The sequence below is a fragment of the Chiloscyllium plagiosum genome, unplaced genomic scaffold, assembly GCF_037043375.1.
Source record: "Chiloscyllium plagiosum isolate Xiang-an unplaced genomic scaffold, Cpla_swu_hap1 HiC_scaffold_29, whole genome shotgun sequence".
NCBI classification, from domain to species: domain Eukaryota; kingdom Metazoa; phylum Chordata; class Chondrichthyes; order Orectolobiformes; family Hemiscylliidae; genus Chiloscyllium; species Chiloscyllium plagiosum.
Genome location: NW_028270167.1, coordinates 10,661,626 through 10,683,929, shown reverse-complemented (window position 1 = coordinate 10,683,929; position 22,304 = coordinate 10,661,626). Strand labels below are relative to the sequence as shown.

The following is a 22,304-nucleotide window of genomic DNA, read 5'->3' as shown; positions in this document are numbered from 1 at the left end:
AGAGGGGGTGTGTGTATTTGTGTGTCGGGGTTGTGTGTATGTTGGGGGAGGGGAGTATGTGTATTGGTGTGTCAGGGGGTGTGTGTATGTGGGGGGAGAGGGGGTGTGTGTATTTGTGTGTCAGGGTGTGTGTGTATGTGGGGGGAGAGGGGATGTGTGTATTTGTGTGTCAGGGTGTGTGTGTATGTGGGGGGAGGAGAGGGGGTGTGTGTAATGGGGGGGGAGGGGTGTGTGTGTATTTGTGTGTCAGGGTGTGTGTGTATGTGGGGGGAGAGGGGGTGTGTGTATTTGTGTGTCAGGGTGTGTGTATATGTTGGGGGGAGGGGTGTGTGTGTATTTGTGTGTCAGGGTGTGTGTGTATGTGGGGGAGAGGGTGTGTGTGTATTTGTTTGTCAGGGTGTGTGTGTATGTGGGGGGAGAGGATGTGTGTGTATTTGTGTGTCAGGGTGTGTGTGCATGTGAGGGGGATAGGGGGTGTGTGTATTTGTGTGTCAGGGGGTGTGTGTATGTGGGGGGAGAGGGTGTGTGTATTTGTGTGTCAGGGTGTGTGTGCATGTGAGGGGGATAGGGGGTGTGTGTATTTGTGTGTCAGGGGGTGTGTGTATGTGGGGGGAGAGGGTGTGTGTGTATTTGTTTGTCAGGGTGTGTGTGTATGTGGGGAGGTGGAGGGTGTGCATTTGTGTGTCAGGGGGTGTGTGTATGTGGGGGGGGAGAGGGTGTGTGTGTGTATTTGTGTGTCAGAGGGTGTGTGTATGTGGGAGGGAGAGGGTGTGTGTGTATTTGTGTGTCAGGGGGTGTGTGTATGTGGGGGGAGAGGGGTGTGTGTAATTGTGTGTCGGGGGTGTGTGTTTGTGGGGGGAGGGAGTGTGTGTGTTTGTGGGGGGGGAGGGTGTGTGTGTATGTGGGGGGTGAGAGGGGGTGTGTGTATGTGTGGGGGAGAGGGGTGTGTGTAATTGTGTGTCGGGGGGGTGTGTTTGTGAGGGGGAGGGGGTGTGTGTATGTGGGGGGGAGAGAGGGGGGTGTGTGTATCTGTGTGTCAGGGGGTGTGTGTATGTGGGGAGAGAGGTGGTGTGTGTATCTGGGGAGAGAGGGGGTGTGTGTATGTGGGGGGGGAGAGGGGTGTGTGTAGTTGTGTGTCTGGGGATGTGTGTATTTGTGTGTCGGGGGGGTGTGTATGTGGGGGGGAGAGGAGTGTGTGTAATTGTGTGTCGGGGGGGTGTGTGTATCTGTGTGTCGGGGGGGTGTGTGTATCTGTGTGTCAGGGGGTGTGTGTATTTGTGTGTCGGGGGGTGGAGCGCTCTGAATGCTGGGCCGGAGCCATCTGGATTCCGGGCTGAGCCCGGGAGCAGGCAGGGTGCGAGGGGAAGCTCTGTGCCTGACTCTGCCGTTTTAATCAGAGACACGGAGAATTGCAGCAAACAGCAGCAGCAGCGTCTCCTGGAGAAGGGAGGGCGGGATCCAGTGCGGCCGTCCCGGGAAATCACCTGGTGGTTCTTGCCACGCCAGCAATTTCAGCTCCAGCCTCGGGAGCATGATCCAGGACCTCAGTGGATCGATCACCTCGTTAAGGATCGCTGCTGCCCGAGGGCAACTCTGTCGATGTCAAGTTGCAATGTTTCATGTTGCAGTTGCCTCCTCGATACAATGTAGCGAGTGTGAGGTGTTGCTGTGAATCTAGCGGCGGGAGGAGCTGCTTCGCTTGTTACAGTGTCGCCGGGAAAGGATACACTTTATCCAGGCGGGGGATTGCCAAATTGGAGAGGCGGACTGCGCGGCTGTGCTCTTTATGTCTGAGCCCGGCGGCCCCCTCTCTCCGTGCCCGTCATGTCTGTGCTGTTCAGCCTGCTCGGCAGCTCCTCTGGGCCGGCTCTCCTCCAGCACGCCGGCTGGCTCGCCCTCCTGCTCCTGTTCGCAGCTTCCATCGTGACCGTCCTGACCTGGCTGGTGCAGTATTCCTTCGGGATTTGGAGGCGAGGCGCCGGGGACAGGCAGCGTCCTCCTGCCAGCCTGGGCATTTGGAGCTCCCTCCTGAAACTCGGCTGCTCCCGGGAAGACAGCGTCTCCGGCTCGGGGCTCAAGCGGCTCGTCACTTCCCTGTTCTCCTTCAAGTGCTTCAGAGACAATTGGCAGAGGACGTGGATCAAAGCGCTGAACGACCAGGCTTGTCGCATTGGGGTAGGTAACTGTGTTCTGATGGTCCTTAAGATGTCATGGTTCAGGCCCTACGAGCCGGTTGTATTCATTCGACCCCACCAGCCAGAGCTGATGGCTTGTGTGTCCAGTGTCCACACTGCCGGCCTTGTACCCAGTGCAGAAATTTGGAATGATTTCTTGTCTTTGAGTTTGTTTTGGAGTTGGTACCTGGAGCCAGTGCTTTTACCATAGGACTGTAAAATAATCGGGCCCCTCTTGTGTTGAGAGGTTGGCAAAGTTGCATTTTGACAGGAGCAGCAGGGCCTGTGATATGAGCAGCTTTCTGGATGCTGGGGATGATTTATGGAGAGTCTTTATCTCACTGGGACTTGACACTTCACTGCATCTGTTGGGTGACATTGGCAGCAGACTTGTGTTTTCATTGCCCTTTTATTTCTTTGACTTTTTTTTAAACCTTTTTTCCCTGTGGTCCTCTAGCACTGAACATCCCGTTCCTTACTGGAGCACTGTCTGTGGACATTAACCTTGGCCACTCCTGTAAATTTGACCAATAAAAACTGTGAGCTTTTCAATTTACAATCACAGTTGAGCCTGGTCATATTAGCATTCTCTACCCATTTCCCCCAACCTTGTTATGGTTGGACATATTTCTGGACATTGTATTGGCCCACCTAGTCAAACAGTTTTCTACTCCATCTCCAACATTTTTACAGTTAATAAACACAAGCTTTCAAAAAAATAGAGGTGTGGAGAGTTTTGTTTAGGCTTTTTATTTCTTTATTTGTCATTGTATATTGGAGATGAATGTTTCATCCTGTGAAATACCTGGGCAATCCTGGAGGGTTAGCAACCTGTACCCTCCACCTCCCCTTCACCCGAGTACCCTTCTGTATAATTGAGGGCTATCGATTGGCATTCAGCAGTGGATAAGCTGGGGGGCATTGAGAGAAACCTTCCTTCTGCTCAGACTGCAAATTTTATTTTTGCCCATTCAAGATGGTAAAAGCTGAACAGCAACCCAAATAGTGTACTTTAAACCTCTCGGAAGCAGTCAGTATCAGAAACCTAAAAAAAGTCTGCTGGAAAAATAAATCAGGTCCTAGGGTGTGTTGGTCCAGAAGTTTCCCTTCTGTACATTTTGATATCATTTAGTGGAGAATATGTTTTGAGGAGATAAAATGTGTTGCTGAGAGAAGGTGTTATCTATTGTAAAGGAAGGATAATAATGGGTTGCCTGTAAGTTCTATGTCATTGGTGGTAAGGTTGGAAATGGGAACAAAGATTGGCTGACTGAGAGGAAACAGTAGGTATAAATGGGTCACTTTCTGGTTGGCAAGATGTACCAAGTCATATGACACAAGGGTCACTTCTGAGCTGTCACCGTTTTACAATTTATCAACTGATGTACGAAAAGACTGAAGGTATGGTTGCTAAATTTGCTGACATCACAAAGATAGGTAGGAAACTGAATTGTGCAAAGGACATAACATTGCTACCAAAGGTTAAGTAACTGGGCAAAGATCTGGCAAGTAGAATATGATGCGGGAATTCATGAGACTGGTTATTTTGGAATGAAGAATAAGAAAGGAGCAGGTTATTTAAGTGGTGATCAATTGCAAGGCTCTGAGTGCATGAAGAGTGTAATATGAAGGCATAGCAAGTAATCAGGAAAACTGATAAAACTGTGTGAGGGAAATTGAATACAAAATAAGTAGGGAGGCTATTCTTCAGTTATACAAAGTGTTAGTGAGACCACATCTGGCATATTGTTTACAGTGTTGGTCTCCTTATCTAAGGAAGGACATAAACGTATTGGAAGTAGTTTGGACTAATACCTGGAATATGTGAGCAAAGGTTGGACAGGTTGGGTTTGTATTCATTAAGTGGCAACTTGATTGAAATATACAAGATCTTAGAGAATCTTAACAGAGTGAATTTAGAGAGAACGCTTCCTTTTGTGGGAGCATCTAACCCTCGGGGTCACTGTTTAAAATTTAAGGGGTTGATCATTGAAGAGAAAGATGGGAGAATTCTTTTTTGTCTGAGGGTCATGAGTCTTTGGAACTCTTCCACAAAAGCAGTCTTTGAATATTTTTAGGACAAAGGTGGATGGATTCTTGAGCAAAGGAGTGAAAGGATTTCAGGCAGAGAAGGAATACTCAGACCAGTCATGGCCTTGTTGAATGTATAATGTGAAGGAGCCAGTGTTGGACTGGGGTGGACACAGTTAAAAATCACACAACACCAGGTTATTGGTGTTTGTTTGAAGGAGCAGTACTCCAAAAGCTAGTGCTCCCAAATAAACCTGTTGGATTATAACCTGGTGTTGTGTGACCTTATTGAATGCATAGTAGGCTGTGGGCCTCCGTCTTGCTAATTGTTAATTTTGAACATTTTGTATGCTAAAGGGAACCTGCCTTGTGTTTAATCTGTACAATCATATATCCAGCAATATGTCCCTTCAGTAAGATATCTGAATCCATTTTATTCCGTGACCTTTAACTAACCCATCACCTAGCTTATTGTTTATGTCACTTGATCTATCCAGAATGCTTGTCTCTGGTTCATGCTGGCCAACCTCTTAATGGCACTCCGTCCCCTGGAAGGGTTGCATGCAACATTGGGATGTGTTAATCTGGTACAATGTCTGAAGCATGACTGCCTGGCTGACAGACAGGCTGGGTTGAAACATTGACCTTTATCCATGTTTGAATCCAATCCAGACTGACGGCCACTTTTGAAATAAATTGGAATTGCCTGGCCAGAAGCCATTTCCTCATAGTTAAGGAGCTAAATCACAGAACTGTCCACACTTGGTTTGCAGTGAATAGCCTTGCTCAGAGTATGTGCTGTTGCTGTGGAAGGTGGGAATAAGACCATAAGACATAGGAGTGGAAGTAAGGCCATTTGGTCCATCGAGTCCACTCCGCCATTCAATCATGGCTGATGGGCGTTTCAACACCACTTACTGCAGTGTCCCCATATTCCTTAATTCCTTGCGAGATTAAGAATTTATCAATCTCTGCCTTGAAGACATTTAATGTCCCAGCCTCCACTGCGCTCCGTGGTAGTGAATTCCACAGGCCCACCACTCTCTGGCTGAAGAAATGTCTCCTCATTTCAGTTCTAAATTGACCCCGTTCTAATTCTAAGGCTGTGCCCATGAGTCCTAGTATCCCCGCCTAACGGAAACAACTTCCTAGCGGCCACCCTTTCTAAGCCATGCATTACCTTGTAAGTTCTATTAGATCTCCCCTCAACCTTCTGAACTCTAATGAATACAATCCCAGGATCCTCAGCCGTTCCTCGTATGTTAGGCCTTTGTTCCAGGGATTATCTGTGTGAATCTCTGCTGGACACGCTCCAGTACCAGTATGTCCTTCCTGAGGTGTGGGGCCCAAAACTGGACACAGTATTCTAAATGTGGCATCACCAGACCTTTCTAAAGTCTCAGTAGCCCATCACTGCTTTTATATTCCAACCCTCTTGAAATAAGTGACAACATTACATTTGCTTTCTTAACCACGGACTCAACTTGCAAGTTAGCCTTAGAGAATCCTGGACTATCACTCCCAGATCCCTTTGTACTTTGGCTTTATGAATTTTCTCACCGTGTATAAAATAGTCCATTTCTGTATTCTTTTTTCCAAAGTGCAAGACCTCGCATTTGCTCACATTGAATTTCATCAACCATTTCTTGGACCATTCTCCTAAACTGTCTAAATGTTTCCGTAGCCTCCCCACCTCCTCAGAACTACCTGCCTGACCACCTAACTTTGTATCATCAGCAAACTTCTCCAGAATGCCCCCAGTCTCTTCATCCAGATCATTTATATATAAAGTGAACAACTGGGGCCCCAACACTGAACCCTGCAGGACACCACGTGTCACCAGCTGCCATTCCAAAAAAGAACCGTTTATCCCAACTCTCTGCCTTCTGTCAGACAGTCAATCCTCAATCCATGCCAGTAGCTCACCTCGAACACCATGGGCCCTCACCTTACTCAGCAGCCTCTCGTGAGACACTTATCAAAGGCCTTTTGGAAGTCTAGATAGATAACATCCAGTGGAGTTCCCTGGTCTAACTTACTTGTTACCTCTTCAAAAAATTCTAACAATCTATAGTCATATTAATGCTACATTAAAATGAAGTTTCAGGTTGTTGGGTAGAAGAGAGAATCACTGTGCATCTGATTCCTAACCCAGGAGTCAAGGGTGTAAATGCACATGAGCTGGTAATCCAGAAACCTGGGCTCATGTCCTGATAATGCCAAGTAGCTGTGAAATTTGAATTTAATTAAAAACCTGGATTTTAAGGTTTGTGTGACACAGAGGTAGTAGTGTCCCTAGCTCTGGGCTAGGACTCCTGTGTTCAAGTCCCAACTGCTCCGGAAGTGTGGAATACTATCTCTGAACAGGCTGATTGAAACATCACATTGGATTACTTTTATTCTTTCATTGGGTGTGGGCTTAATTAACCAAGTCAGCATTTGTTTCCCCCTCCCTAATTGCCTTTGCTGTCTAAGCCATTTCAGAGGGCAGTTAAGAGTCAACCTAATTCCTGTGGGTCTGGAGTCACTTGTAAGGCAAACCAGGTAAGGAGGGCAGATTTTCTTCCTTTGAAGGACATCAGTGAAACAGGTGGGAATTTACAATGATCTTTGACAGGATTAACATTAGGGTTAGGCTGCCATTACTGTGATTAGCTGTCAACTGGGGAAAGATGGTCGTAGTGGTAATGTCACTCTGCTAGTAATATAGAGGCCCAAACTAATGTTCTGGGCACGTAAATTCAAATTTGACCACGACAGTTGGTGAAATTTACATTCAATAATAAATCTGGAATTGAAAGGTGATCTCAGGTAATGATGACAACTATCAATGTTAAAATTATGGTTTAGGGAAGGAAATCTTCCATCCTTGCTTGGTCTGCCCTACAAACGGTTGAGCAACATGGTTGAGTGTAAAGTGTCCTCTGAATCGGCCTAACTCAATTCAATTGCAGTTAAGGATTAGCAACAAACGGTAACCTTTGTCAGCAACGCCCACAACACGTGAAAGAATGAAGATAAAAATGCTTGACTCATATAATAAGCACTAAAAATGGAAAATGCTCCATCCACGGGGTTGATGTTGAGCATAACTTACAGGAAAACATTTATCTTAGAAGTGCAATTGGTGATATCATTTCAATAACAATAATAAAGTAAACTTATTTTAGTACTGTATACGTACATACAACATAGCTCTGTTCACTATTCAAACCAAGACCTTAAAAGTCTTACATATGCTGTTTGCCTCCTGCAAGTGTCATATTCATTTCCTGTCACGCTTCCTCTCATTTTATCTCCTCAATTACCAAAAGCACCACTATGAATAATCTCCTCGCTTTATTTTAGAAAGGCTATCTCTGTTAAAATAACAGAGGAGTGCAATTATTAGTCACCAATATGATAAACTCCTAGACATTTCCAATGCCAATGTGCTTTGAAGGGGTACAGTAGTGACTGGGAAAAATTATACCAGGGTTTATGATGTTATAGTAAAGGGTAACATCACGTGGGTAGGTTATACAAATGTAGCTTCCCTTGTGTTTGAAAAGATGGGGGTTGACCTTTATCGAGTAGTTTCAAATGATTAAGGCTTTTGATAGGGTAACTTTTGAGAAGCTATTTCATGTTATGGAAATAGATATTCAGAAACAGTATAATCTTGTCATCACAGATAGTCCATTCTGCAGTAACCTGAGCTGGCACCTTTTCACAGGGTAATGGGAATGGTCTCCCCCAGATAGCTCCGGATCCTGGGAGTCAATTGAAATTATTTTCATTTGACATTTCGCTGGGAAAGTGTATTGAGGAATATGGAGCAAAATGGGTCGGTTAGCTCAGTTGACTGGACGGCTGGTTTACAGTGTAGGGTAATGCCAGCAGCATAGGTTCAATGCCTGCACCAGCTGAGGTTACATTAAGGACCCTCCTTCTCAACCTCTCCCCTCAGCTGAGACATGGTGACCCTCAGATTTTGCTGCTCCTCGGATGCTGCCTGAACTGCTGTGCACTTCTAGCACCACTAATCCAAAATCTGGTTTCCAGCATCTGCAGTATTGTTTTTACCTCAGACCACCAGTCATCTCTCTCCCTAATGAGAGAGCATTACAGAGCAAAACTGGGTAAATGGAATTGAAGGACAGATCAACCGTGAACTATTTGAATTTCAAAACAGCCTGATGAGCCGAGAAGTTTACATCTGTTCCTACATTCCCAAATATATTTAAATAAGCGAACTAACTCGGTAAAGGAGCCACAGTTCATTGGATCTTGTGCTTTGGGTCATTGAGAATGCAGTTTTGCTTTGTGCGTTGAGGAATGAAGCTGGCTGTGAAGCTGCAGGGCTGTGATGGTTTACTGCTGTAAAACACAAGGAGGAGTTAAAAGCTATGCATATTCAGACAATGATCGTATCAGCGAGCTCTGCTTAACACTTACTGTACAGGTGAGTCATACCTTCACTGCCTGGTGCTATCACCTCTGAGTCTACCAAAGGTGAAGATGGGGCTTATTAAAATGTGGTATGGAGGTTACAGTTCAACAGGTTTGTTTGAAAACACTAGCTACCTGAAGAAGGAGCAGGGGTCTGAAAGCTTGTCATGTGATTATTGACTTTATTAAAAAGTGACTGAATTGGTTAGCAGGAAATATTGGGAGTGTCATACTATTAGATTTTGTCAGCTCCTCCCTGACTTTACCACCAGATGATTGAACAGGTTTGCTCATGAGCAGTTTTCATGGGTTTCTTTTACATGTTGTGACCCAGTCTTGATCCCCAGTTCTCTGTAATCATGGGACATGATCAATCCTGTGTGTTGCTTACCTGTATCTCAGTGAATGCTGAGCAGCTACAAAGCTGTGTGTGAGAGAGATGGGTGTGTATCTTGCATACTTTACCAGTGCTGATGGACAAGGTTGTATATGTTGCAGTGGTAAGGAAGCCCAGTTAATGTGAATTTTGAATTGGAGTAAATGTCCTTCATCAGTGAGTTCCATAGAATTCAGCGTTTCAAGCATTCTCCAACTCTTCAAATGAGTATCCTCTTATCAAGTATGTTATACTCTTGAGTTAAATTCTTTTAGACCAAGTCCAGGCATACACTTGTCTGTTTCAGGCAGTCCCTGACTTATGACTGTCCAACTTATGAACAAAATCCCATACAGAGGTATATTAAAATTCATTTTAAAGATCTGACGTGAACATTTCCTTATACTTACAAGCAGCTATTCTGCATTGCCCTGTATTGTGTTCTGACTTGAGTACAAATTGACTTATGAGTGGAATCAAGATTGGAACCTGTTTACAACCTGGGGATTGGTTGTGGTTTTGTTTCATCCAAACTCTCACCTTCATTATAAACTGGCTGCCTCTTGCCCTTGAGAAGGTGACGGTGGAACCAACTGTCTGAAGCGCTGCACTCCATCTGCTATGGGTACACCCCGCAGTGCTGCCAGGGAGAAAGTTCCAAGATTTTGACCCAGTGACAGTGAATGAATATTGGTGTACTTCCATGTCACAATGGTGAGTGGTTTGGAGAGGAACTACTGGTTGGTTGCGTTCTTTCCAGACAACAGAGGATGCAGGCTTTAAAAGGTGCTGTTAGAGAGACCTCAGTGCATTGTTGCAGTATATCATGTAGATGTTACACATTGCCCTCACTGAGAGAGCCTGTGGTGAGAGAGTCAGTGCTGACAGTGGTGGCATTGCAGCGGGTTGCAGACAAGCAGGCTGCGTTGCTCTGGATGGTGTTGAGCTTCTTGAGCATTTTTGATGCTACATTCATCCAGGTAAGTGGAGAATATTCCATTACATTCTGCATTAGTATCCTCTCCCCTCTGGTTCAGCTCAGTTGGCTGGACTTTTGGTTTACGAGCAGTGTAATGCCAATTCCCATTCAATTCCCATCAGCGGTTTGAGGTTACCATGATGGACTCACCTTCTCAATGTCTTCCCTTGCCTGAGGTCTGGCGGCCCTCAGGTTAAATCACTACCAGTTGCTTCTCTGTACTGAGAGAGCAGCCCCTATGGTCTGGTAAGACTATGGCGACACTACAACAATAACTCTGGAAGTTTTCTAAGTGGCAGCTGATGAAACTGTCATCATAAGTTCACCTCCTCAGACTTCCCTTACATCAGCGGCACTGTTGTGCTGATGAGTAGAATTGTTGAGCTATTTTAAGTTGCTGACCGTTAAGCTGCCAAGAACAATTTCTTTGCTGGTGTTGTGTTGCAACAGATTTCTTGGCTTCTACACAACACACTCTCATTGTTGTGAAATCCAATAAACATATATTCATATCATAAAAAGAATTCTTCCGATCAAATAAATGTCTCACTGTTTATGGCTTAACCAACGCAATTAATGATTAGTCAAAAAATTCTCACCCATTTCAAGCTACATTTGTCCAAATCCCTTAGCATTTTCATTGCAGCTCTCAAGATCCTGAGAGGGCTTGACAGGGCAGATGTTGAAGGGATGTTTCTTCTTGAGGGAGAATCGAGAACTCAGGGTCATTGATTTCAAAATTAGGAGTCACCCATTTAGGATGGAAATAAGGAGACATTGTTTCTCACAGATGGTCATGGGTCACTTCCTCAAAATGTCTTGGAAGCAGAGTCTTTGAATATTTCAAAGACAGAGGTGTAGTCATTCTTAGAAAGCCAAGGGGGTGATATGTTTTTCTGTAACCTCAAATCCAACACTCACAATCAGATCAGTTATGATCGTGTTAAATAGAAGAGCAAGCTCAAGGGACCCAAGGCCCAATCCGAATTTGTATGTAACCCCTTGGTGGCCCCATTACTCCTGCAAATCTCTAATCTCAGTGATGGCTCATTGCCAAATTCCATTCGAAAGCACTTCTGTGAAGTGCTTTGGAACTTGTTACTGGGTCAAAGGTGCCATATAAATACAAGTTGTTGTTGTTGTTATATTGCTGCTGGCCTGGATTCATATTAGGTGAAAGTGGGTATTGCAGATGCTGGAGATTAGAGTCAAGATTAGAGTGGTGCTGGAAAAGCGCAGCAGGTCAAGCAGCATCTGAGGAGCTGGAAAATCGACATTTCAGTCAAAAACCCTTTCCTGATGAAGGGCTTTTGCCCGAAACGTCTATTTTCCTGCTCCTCGGATGCTGCCTGACCCTTTGTGCCTTTCCAGGACCATGCTTTAATCTTGACTGGATATGTATTAGCTCAAGCTGGAAATGTATGGTTCTACCAGCAGCAAGCAGGACAGTCTGAAACCAAAGAGTTTGCAATGTCAGTGGATCTTCGTAGAGGTTTGTGTAGCAATCATTGCTTGACTTATCTTCTGCGCTGGAGGGTGGGAGATCATGTTTTAGATGTGACGATGATATATATATATATATATATATATATAGAGAGGGAGAGGGAGAGGGGGAGGGAGAGGGGGAGGGAGAGAGAGAGAGAGAGAGAAGTAGTAGTTAATCCTGGGTATGGAGAGATTGAAGGAGACCTTATTGAAGGTTCTTAAAGGCCTGACAAAGTAGACACTGAGAGACTGATTCCCATTATGGGGGAGCCTAGGGTCAGAGAGTATAATCCCAGAATAAAAGGTTGCACGTTTAAGGCCAGATAGGAGGAGAAATTTCTTCTATCAGAGAACATTGGATCTGTGGATTTCCTTACAGCAAAGAGCTTTTGAGGTTGTGTTAAGTATATTCAAGGCTGAGATATGTTTTTAATCAGGAAGGGTATCAAAGGTTAAAGGTGGTGGAGTTAAGAATGAGCAGATCAACCATGATCGTAATAAATGGTAGAGCAGATCCAATGAGCCAAATAGCCAAATAGTTCTTATGTCTTGTAGTCAAAGATTGGGAAAGTTAAGAACCTAGTAGCTACTGTCAGTGATGGCAAGGCTGTAATAAAGACTTCCAATTCCTGTGTTTGTTGAATTAATCAGGATTTGCTAACATAGCAGAATTGAGTGTCCGTGATGCCATTGTGTTGCTGGGATAGACCTCTGTTATAACACCTACTCCATAGCAACCAACTGTACTGATAGCAAGAGTGACAATTCACAATACTGGAAGCAACTCAACTGTTTTCCCACTGCGTTACTCTGAGAGAAAATAAAATCTTGATTTCAGTCCATCACAAAAGCTGTTGCCAAACAAGTAAGAGTTTGTGCCACTTTAATGGAATAAATCAAGTAATTTTTAATCCTGAGGCTACAGAAGAAACAATTTGATCATGCGTTTACTTGACGCCATTGACATTGTTAGGAACCTTATGAAATGAATCTAAACATTGCATGAGACATTTTTTTTCTGAAAGTTAACCACATTTTCCTTCAATGGTATTACTCAATTTAATATAGTCAGCTGCTGTTTTCGTGATGTGGTGTCTACTTGACTGGGTTTGAATGATAAAAGTAGAACACTGTGCCTATGTGGCACTTACTGAGGGAATCTTCTGAATAGGACGTATTTTGCCTTGAAAAGAGCAGCAAAGAGAGAAGATTAAAAGAGGGAACTTGTTTTAGATTAGCACATTGTTATTAGTCCTTTCAACAGGACTATTAACTATAGTCCAATCAATTCTGCTCTATTGGCAAACGTGATGTTACACTTATACATGGCACAATCCCTAATGTTTGACCAGTCTCTGTATGGTGGAGGAATATTGCCCAGGGCTCCAGCTGAACTGTTCTCCCTGTGATTCAATACAATCTTTAATGTCCACCTAAAGATAAGGCAAGATCTGGTATTCTCATCTCATCTAAAAGGCAATGTGGATGTTATACCAAGGGACCAGCCTATTGGCTGAAGTCCTGGTGAACAGTTTAAGCATACATCTTGGCTGGGCTCCTCATTCATTTTATTGACAATGTTGCCAGAGTTCCATGCTTTCCCACAGTCCGAAGTATTTAATGAATGCTGCAATTATCATTGTTAGAAAGTCATTCAAGATTTTCTCAGAATTCTATGAAAAATTATTTAGAAATAAAATCAGGGATGCCTTTTGTTTGAGGAAACTTGTCTCTTGCAATTTGGAAGGCTTTATTGCTGCCGTGCTGAAGAGGGAAAAGCTTCATTACCACCTTTCTGCATTCTGTTGCTTGGCAACCTACCTACCTCTGCAAAGTATGTGCAAACTCAAGTCAATAGAGTGGGGGATGGATAGTTTGCAAAATCAGATCTCTAATCATTTTCTAGTAGTTTGCGAATGGAGTTCAGTATTTGAAGGTGGAGAGTCCTTAATTTCTTCCACACCCTCGGAACTCCCATGTGTGAGTCACTGCATTGGGTGAATCCGCTCTGACTCGATGCTGGACAGTAGAGAACTCCCTCTGAAAAATGCAAGAGAGGTTGGTTACATTGCGACTCCACTCATTGTTGCTGTCATGACAGCTCCAAGTGCAACCAGGCGCAATCTGTATGACTGGCTATGTGAATGTACAACAACAACTTACACTTTTTGGTTCATGCTCCCAACCCTCACTTGTTGAGGACCTGAGATGCCAAACCAAGGAGGAAGCAATTAGGGAGGAGGAGCAAAGATATTTGGTAATGAAACAATCATGGAGAAGATGCTTTAAAGGAAAAGAACTTTGAGGCTAAGGAAAGATTGGAGGGTAAAAGTGTAGACACTTGGGGACTGGGTGACTGAAAGTGTATCACCAAAGGATATTTAACTCCCATTTGATCCGGTTCGGACATGCCATCCCCTTATTAACATCAAAGTTACAAAATTTGCATTTGCACTCTGTTATAGTGGAGGAGAAAGTGAGGTCTGCAGATGCTGGAGATCAGTGCTGAAAATGTGTTGCTGGAAAAGCGCAGCAGGTCAGGCAGCATCCAGGGAACAGGAGAATCGACGTTTCGGGCATAAGCCCTTCTTCAGAAGAAAGGCTTATGCCCGAAACGTCGATTCTCCTGTTCCCTGGATGCTGCCTGACCTGCTGCGCTTTTCCAGCAACACATTTTCCACTCTGTTATAGTGTCATAGAGTCATACAGCATGGAAACAGACCCTTCGGTCCAACTAGTCCCATTTGCCTGCATTTAGTCCATATCCCTCCAAACCTTCCCTATTCATGTACTTATAAATGTTTTTTAAATGCTGTAGCTACCCCAGCGTCCATCACTTCCTTGGGCAGTTCATTCCACACATGAATCACTCTCTGCGTAAAAAGGTTACCCCTCATATCCTTTTTAAACTGTCTCTTTTCACTTTAAAAGTGTGCCCCTTAGTTTTGAACACCCTCCCCCTTTAGAAAAAACACCCTTGCTATTTACCTTATCAATGCCCCTCATGATTTTATCAACTTCTATAGGGTCTCCCCTCAACCTCCTACACTCCAGTGAAAGAAATCTCAGCCCATTTTTATAACTCATACCCTCCAGTCCCAGCAACACCCTGATAAATCTTTTCTGAACCCCATCCAATTTAATAATATCCTTCCGAAAGCAGGGCAACCAGAACTGCACATAATGCTACAGAAGAGGCCTCACCAACGTCCTGTACACCTCAGCATGATGTCCCAATTCCTATACTCAAAGGTCTGAGCAGTCAAGGCAAGCGTGATTAACACTTTCTTAACTACCCTGTCTACCTGTGATGCAAATTTCAAAGAATTAGATATCTGAACCCCTAGGTGTCTCTGTTCTATAACACTACCCAGGGCCCTACCATTAATTGTCTCAGTCCTGCCCTTGTTCTTACCAATATGCAGCACCTCACATTTATCCAAATTAAACTCCATCTGCCACTCCTCAGCCCATTGTTCCAATTGATCAAGATCTCTTTGTAATCTTAGATAACCATTCTCACTGTCCACTATAGCAGCAACTTTGGTGTCATCTGCAAACTTACTAACCATGTCCTCCTACATTCTCCTACGTGGTCTTTGTCAGCTGCATGAACCAACCAGTAGCAAATTAAGAGCATGATTTGCTCCCCTATAGAGAGAGGAACAGAGTCCAGTGTGTCTTATTCAGTTTCTTTTACTTTACTGAAGAGTCGTCATTCTGGACATGATGTTAACTCTGTTTCTGTCTCCATAGATGCTGCCAGCCACTACATGGACTGCAGCAATTCAAACTCTGATTCACCACATTCTCAAGAGCAATTAAGAATGAGCAATAAATGCTGGCCTAGACATTGCCACCCACGTCTTTCCCCCTCACCTTAAACCTTTGCCCTCTAGTTTTGGACTCCCCTACTTTGAGGAAAAGATCTTGTCTATTTACCCTATCCATCCCCCTTGAGACTTCATAACCCTTTATAAGGTCACCCCTCAGCCTCAATAAGACATGAAATACAGGCAACCTCTCTCAATACCCAAGCTTTTAGCCATTTGTTTGATAATGCCTGATTGAGCTCCATGTCAGTTTTTGTTGGATTATGTTGATGTGAAGTATCTTGGAATGAATTTCTGCATCTAAAAGCATTAATTGAAATGCATGCTGCAGTTATATGATCTGGTATGGAACATACTTCTGGTAATCATGTACCTCAGAGTATCATAAATTCCCCCCTTTCTTTCTTTACACTTTGAAATGTTCCTTTCGCTTTTCTAAACCTTTGATCCTCAGTAATAGTTAATGCAGGAAAGGTGCAGTGGAGGGAAAAACACTGTCCATTCACATTCCCAGTAGTTGATCCTCAGAAGTGCATCAAACATCCTGGAGTCTCAGAAGGCGTATATAGCTGAGTTGCATTGTCACAGATCTTGAACACGGCTTCATTAATCCTGTTCCCCTGTACCGGGTTAAAGCTCTCACGTTCTCCCTTTCCCCGTTCCAATAATTCTGAAAGTAATGCCAAATTTGAATAGAACAATAACAAGGGCATTGTGAGAGCATTTTTGACTGGTTGCTTTGGTACATTTTGGCTCTCGTTTTATGACCGTTGAGTTTAATGTTCTGAACACGCAAAGTGCCTAGTTTAAGTTTGTGCAGACTGTTATTTTTGGGGGAGGAGGCTGTTGGGACAAAATAATTCTGTGATTCAAGCAATCAAGTTAAATCAATAGTGTTTCCTGCATTGCTATAGCCACTACACTGCAGATGTACGTCATTAGTTGGAAAGAGCTTTGGGACTTTATTAAAGCTTTGAAAGACATTATGTAAAGGGTTACTGGGCCCCAAACATTAATACTGATTTCACAGATGCTGCTTGACTTGCTGAGCTTTTCCAGCAACTTCTGTTTTTGTTTCTGATATAAATGGAAGGCTTTTTTTTCTCCTGGCTTCAGTTCTCTAGGGACCTGCTCCCCAGGATATTGTGTGGAGCGCAGTAAATAACAGTGAATGACACAGCAGAACTCGATCATTGAGATCTCATTGAACCTGAACCTTATGAGCGATTACTGTAATTTTCCTGGTATTTGTGTCTTGTGTCTAATAGCATTTCCTACTATTCCTGTTCTGATTCGAAAAAAGTGAGGATGCAGTATATTGAAAATTCCAGTTCATCCATTGAATTACAGCTTTGTTAAATTGAACTTTCAGGGGCAAAAATGTTGTGTTAAGGTGTAACAGCGGAGGAGTGAAATTTATGTGAAGGTTTAGCTTGTGTGCCTTATGCGCACTGACTCACAGTGGTCACTTTAGTCCGCTAGTAATCTAGACGCCTGACTTAATGGCTGAGATGAGTTAGATCCAACCATAACAGTCAGCAATTTTGAATTGAGTTAATTAAACAAACTTGTAATGAATAACTTAGGAAAGGCCTCTTGTGGTGGGTGTCCGTACCTCTTGACCAGAAGCTCTTGATTCATATCCCACCTGCCCTAGAGCGGTATGATCGTATGTTTGAACAGGTTGCTTATCAATTAAGTTAAAAACCTAGCATTGACCGTGGACATGATAAAGTCACACCTTGCCCAGTGGATCATGCAATGTCGTCTTGACAGGAAACTATATTGTGTGATAGACAAGAGAAATGAAATATAATAGACAGCGCTGAGTGATCTCGCAACCAAATTGATTGACTCCATTATTTTAGGATGCCACTTAGTTGGCTTTATGGATCCATTCTATGATAAAGGCAACCCTCTTAGACACAGTTTAGGTGTGGATCATTATTTGATTGCAACTTTGTGAAGTACTTTCAGACATTACTGTACACTAAAGATGCGATTTAACTATACAATTGTAAGTTGTAGTTGGCAAAGGGTAAGTGAGTTCCTGTTGCTAGGATTACCCTTCTAGGATTAGTTTCCAAGAAAATGCATTGCAAACAAGACTCTGGAGAATGTTACAGAGGCAGTGAAAACAAAAATGTTGATTTTCAATTTTCTTTGAGTATTTACAGTTATTGTTTTGTAGCAAAATTGTTGAAGATGAGACTGAAATATGACAAGGGATGAGATGGTTAGAGAGGGAGGTAAGTGTGATGAAATAGCCAGGAACATGTCCATGTAAAATTAGAGACCTTATCTTTACTGGTACCTGTAAATTGAGGTCTTTAACTGGTCAATGGTGCTGGCCACCAGGAAATGGACAACAATATTCAAATTTCCTGGGTGGCAGGAACATGAATCAAAACAGCAATGCAGAAGTCAGTGCTAGTTGAGTTTTGACACTTGCAGATGTTATACGTTGAATCTGAAATTCTAGCTCCATCTGTGTGTTGCTCTTCCATACTTAATGTGTTTGAATGAGCCATGCAAATACCAAAGCGACATGAGCAGCTCAGAAGCTAAAGGAATTCCGCAGCAAGTAAACCTCCTCCTTACTCCTCAAATCAGAGTTGCCTATTAGGTGCAAGTCAGGAGTGTGATGGAATGCTCCCCAGCTGCCTGGATGAGTGCAGCTGCCTAAAACACTCCAGAAGGCTAATCCCCTGGACAAAGCAGCCCACTTGGATTGGCATCCAATCTATTTCCTCCATCGTCAACACTCAGTACACACTGCTGCTACTATCTACAAGATGCAATGTAGAAATTCACCAAAGCTCCTCTGATAGCATCTTCCAACCCACAGCCACTTCCATCGAGAAGGACAAGGGCGGCAGATATGTGGGAATACCACCAAGTACAAATTCCTCTCCAAACCATTCACCACCCTGACTTGGAAATATATTGCTGTTCCTTCAGAGCTATTGCGTCAAAATCCAGGACCTCTCTCCGCAGGACATTTTGGATCGATCTATAGCACATGGCTTGTAGTGGTTCAAAAAAACAGCTCCACTCCTCCTCCTCCAGGGTGACTAGGGGTGGACATTAATTGTTGGTCAAGCCAGCAACGCCACATCCACTACAGAACACACCAGATGGCCTCCTTCTTTAATTAAAGACCACAATTTCCCCTCCTATCCGCTCCACCCTTCTTTCCGTCCTATCACCTTTACCCCCACCTCCATTCACCTATTGCACTCTCAGCTACTTTCTCCCCACCTTCCCCGCACTTATCTCTCCACCTCCGAGGCTCCCAGCCTCATTCCTGATGAAGGGCTTTTGCCTGAAACATTGATTTTCCTCAGATGCTGCTTGACCTGCTGTGCTTTTTCAGCACCACTCTGACCTTGGCTCTCTGCATTAATAGTCCAGTGACAATACCACTAAGCCATCGACTCCCCTCCAGTGTGTTATCTGCTTCCCATCCATGCTGCTCTCCCTGAATTAAGCTCTTTATGGCCACAGCTTGTAATCTGTTTGTCAATTTCAGTTGCTTCTTGTTGTGACATCAGAGTGCATCTGGGAAAATTAACAAACAGTGAAATTCACAACTAATCTTGGAGGAACTGTTGGGGGAAGTTCACAGCACAGAATCAGATAAGTTAATTGTTGTTTTAAGTCTGTCCAATAGAAAGGCTGCAGTAGTAGGTACAGTGGATTCTTTCTTGATTATATGTTTTTGGAGATAAGTCTCTTGATTAAACTTAAAATATAAGCCATAGCTATTAATTTAACCTGGGGCAGTGTTTGTAGAGGAATAAGACGGTGTTATTTTCTGGGTCTGTAGATTGTGAAGGAGCAAAAATGGCCTTTGCAGTGATATGTACTTCTTGTCAGATGTGGGAGTTTAAAGAGAGTTTAAGGGTTATATCTGCCATAAATGCTGTTGGATGCAAATCTTATCAGATCGAGTGGATCGGTTGGAGAGACAGATAGAGGCGATGAGGAATTTGCAACAGCAACAGTATGTGATGAATGGCAGTTATAGGAAGGGGGGAAAGTCTCAGATACAGTCACATAGATGGGTTAACTCCAGGAAGGGTAAGAGAGGAAGGCAGCTAGTGCAGGAGTCTTTTGTGGATATACCCATTTCAAACAGGTATGCTGTTTTGGAAAATGTAGGGGCTTCCAAGAGATCAATTGTGTTAGGGGATTCTGTAGTCTGAGGTACAGACAGACGTTTCTGTGGCCAGCAGAGAAAAAGCAGAATGGTGTGTTGTTTCCCTGGTGCCAGGATCAAGGATGTCTCAGAGAGGGTGCAGAATGTTCTCACGGGGGAGAGGGGCCAGCAGGAGGTCATTGTCCACATTGGAACCAACGACATTGGAAGGGAAAAGATTGAGACTCTGAAGGGAGATTACAGAGAGTTAGGTAGAATTTTAAAAAGGAGGTCCTCAAGGGTAGTAATATCTGGATTACACCCAGTGCTACGAGCTAGTGAGGACAGGAATAGGAGGATAGAGCAGATGAATGCATGGCTGAGGAGCTGGTGTATGGGGGAGGGATTCACATTTTTGGATCATTGGAATCTCTTTTGGGATAGAAGTGACCTGTACAAGAAGGATGGATTGCACCTAAGTTGGAAGGGGATTAATATACTGGCAGGGAAATTTGCTAGAACTGCTTGGGAGGAATTAAACTAGTAAGGTGGGGGGTGGGGGGGGGGGGTACCAGGGAGATAGTGAGGAAAGAGATTGATTTGAGATGGGTACAGCTGAGAACAGAAGTGAGTCAAACAGTCAGGGCAGGCAGGGAAAGGTAGAACTAATAAATTAAATTGCATTTATTTCAATGCAAGGGGCCTAACAGGGAAGGCAGATGAACTCAGGGCATGGTTAGGAACATGGGACTGGGATATCATAGCAATTACGGAAACATGGCTCAGGGATGGGCAGGACTGGCAGCTGAATGTTCCAGGATACAAATGCTACAGGAAGGATAGAAAGGGAGGCAAAAGAGGAGGGGGAAAGTTGCATTTTTGATAAGGGATAGCATTACAAGTGTGCTGAGGGGGGATATTCCCGGAAATACATCCAGGGAAGTTATTTGGGTGGAACTGAGAAATAAGAAAGGGATGATCACCTTATTGGGATTGTATTGTAGACCCCCCAATAGTCAGAGGGAAATTGAGAAACAAACTTGTAAGGAGATCTCAGCTATCTGTAAGAATAATAGGGTATTATGGTAGGGGATTTTAACTTTCCAAACATCAACTGGGACTGCCATAGTGTTAAAGGTTTAGATGGAGAGGAATTTCTTAAGTGTGTACAAGACAATTTTCTGATTCAGTATGTGAATGTACCTACTAGAGAAGGTGCAAAACTTGACCTACTCTTGGGAAATAAGGCAGGGCAGGTGACTGAGGTGTCAGTGGGGGAGCACTTTGGGGCCAGCGACCATAATTCTATTCATTTTAAAATAGTGATGGAAAAGGATAGACCAGATCAAAAAGCTGAAGTTCTAAATTGGAGAAAGGCCAATTTTGACGGTATTAGGCAAGAACTTTCAAAAGCTGCTTGGAGGCAGATGTTCGCAGGTAAAGGGACGGCTGGAAAATGGGAAGCCTTCAGAAATGAGATAACAAGAATCCAGAGAAAGTATATTCCTGTCAGGGTGAAAGGAAAGGCTGGTCGGTTTAGGGAATGCTGAATGACGAAAGAAATTGAGGGTTTTGTTAAGTAAAAGAAGGAAGCATATGTCAGGTACAGACAGGATAGATCGAGTGAATCCTTAGAGTATAAAGAAAGTAGGAGTATACTTAAGAGGGAAATCAGGAGGGCAAAACGGGGACATGAGATAGCTTTGGCAAATGAAATTAAGGTGAATCCAAAGGGGTTTTACAAATATATTAAGGACAAAAGGGTAACTAGGGAGAGAATAGGGCCCCTCAAAGATCAGTAAGGCGGCCTTTGTGTAGAGCCACAGAAAATGGGGGAGACACTAAATGAATATTTTACATCAGTATTTAATGTGGAAAAGGATATGGAAGATATAGACTGTCGGGAAATAGATGGTGACATCTTGCAAAATGTCCAGATTACAGAGGAGGAAGTGCTGGATGTCTTGAAACGGTTAAAGGTGGATAAATCCCCAGGACCTGATCAGGTGTACCTGAGAACTCTGTGGGAAGCTAGAGAAGTGATTGCTGGGCCTCTTGGTGAGATGTTTATATCATCGATAGTCACAGGTGAGGTGCCGGAAGACTGGAGGTTGGCAAACGTGGTGCCACTGTTTAAGAAGGGCGTTAAAGACAAGCCAGGGAACTATAGACTGGTGAGCCTGACCTCAGTGATGGGCAAGTTGTTGGAGGGAATCCTGAGGGACAGGATGTTCATGTATTTGGAAAGGCAAGGACAGATTTCGGGATAGTCAACATGGCTTTGTGCGTGGGAAATCATGTCTCACAAACTTGATTGAGTTTTTTGATGAAGTAACAAAGAAGATTGATGAGGGCAGAGCAGTAGATGTGATCTATATGGACTTCAGTAAGGCGTTCGACAAGGTTCCCCATGGGAGACTGATTAGCAAGGTTTAGATCTCATGGAATACAGGGAGAACTAGCCATTTGGATAGAGAACTGGCTCAAAGGTAGAAGACAGAGGGTGGTGGCGGAGGGTTGTTTTTCAGACTGGAGGCCTGTGACCAGTGGAGTGCCACAAGGATCTGTGCTGGGCCCTCTACTTTTTGTCATTTACATAAATGATTTGGATGTGAGCATAAGAGGTACAGTTAGTAAGTTTGCAGATGACACCCAAAATTGGAGGTGTGGTGGACAGTGAAGAGGGCTACCTCAGATTACAACAGGATCTTGACCCAGATGGGCCAATAGGCTGAGAAGTGGCAGATGGAGTTTATTTCAGATAAATGCGAGGTGCTGCATTTTGGGAAAGCAAATCTTAGCAGGACTTATACACTTAATGGTAAGGTCCTAGGGAGTGTTGCTGAACAAAGAG

The 22,304-nt window shown here is 43.8% G+C and overlaps 1 protein-coding gene across 2 annotated transcripts in view; it reads left to right on the top strand.

The window, feature by feature from the left end:
- The first annotated feature begins 1,335 nt into the window (after positions 1-1,335).
- Positions 1,336-22,304, top strand: part of c2cd2l (c2cd2 like) — a 163,200-nt gene continuing 142,231 nt past the window's right edge. Inside the window, exon 1 of one of the 2 annotated variants that reach the window (XM_043676586.2) lies at positions 1,336-2,175. In XM_043676586.2, coding sequence (XP_043532521.2) covers positions 1,825-2,175 — 351 coding nt within the window. In that variant the 5' untranslated portion in view covers positions 1,336-1,824. The remainder of the gene's footprint in view (positions 2,176-22,304) is intronic. The other variant, XM_043676587.2, reaches the window with a different exon arrangement.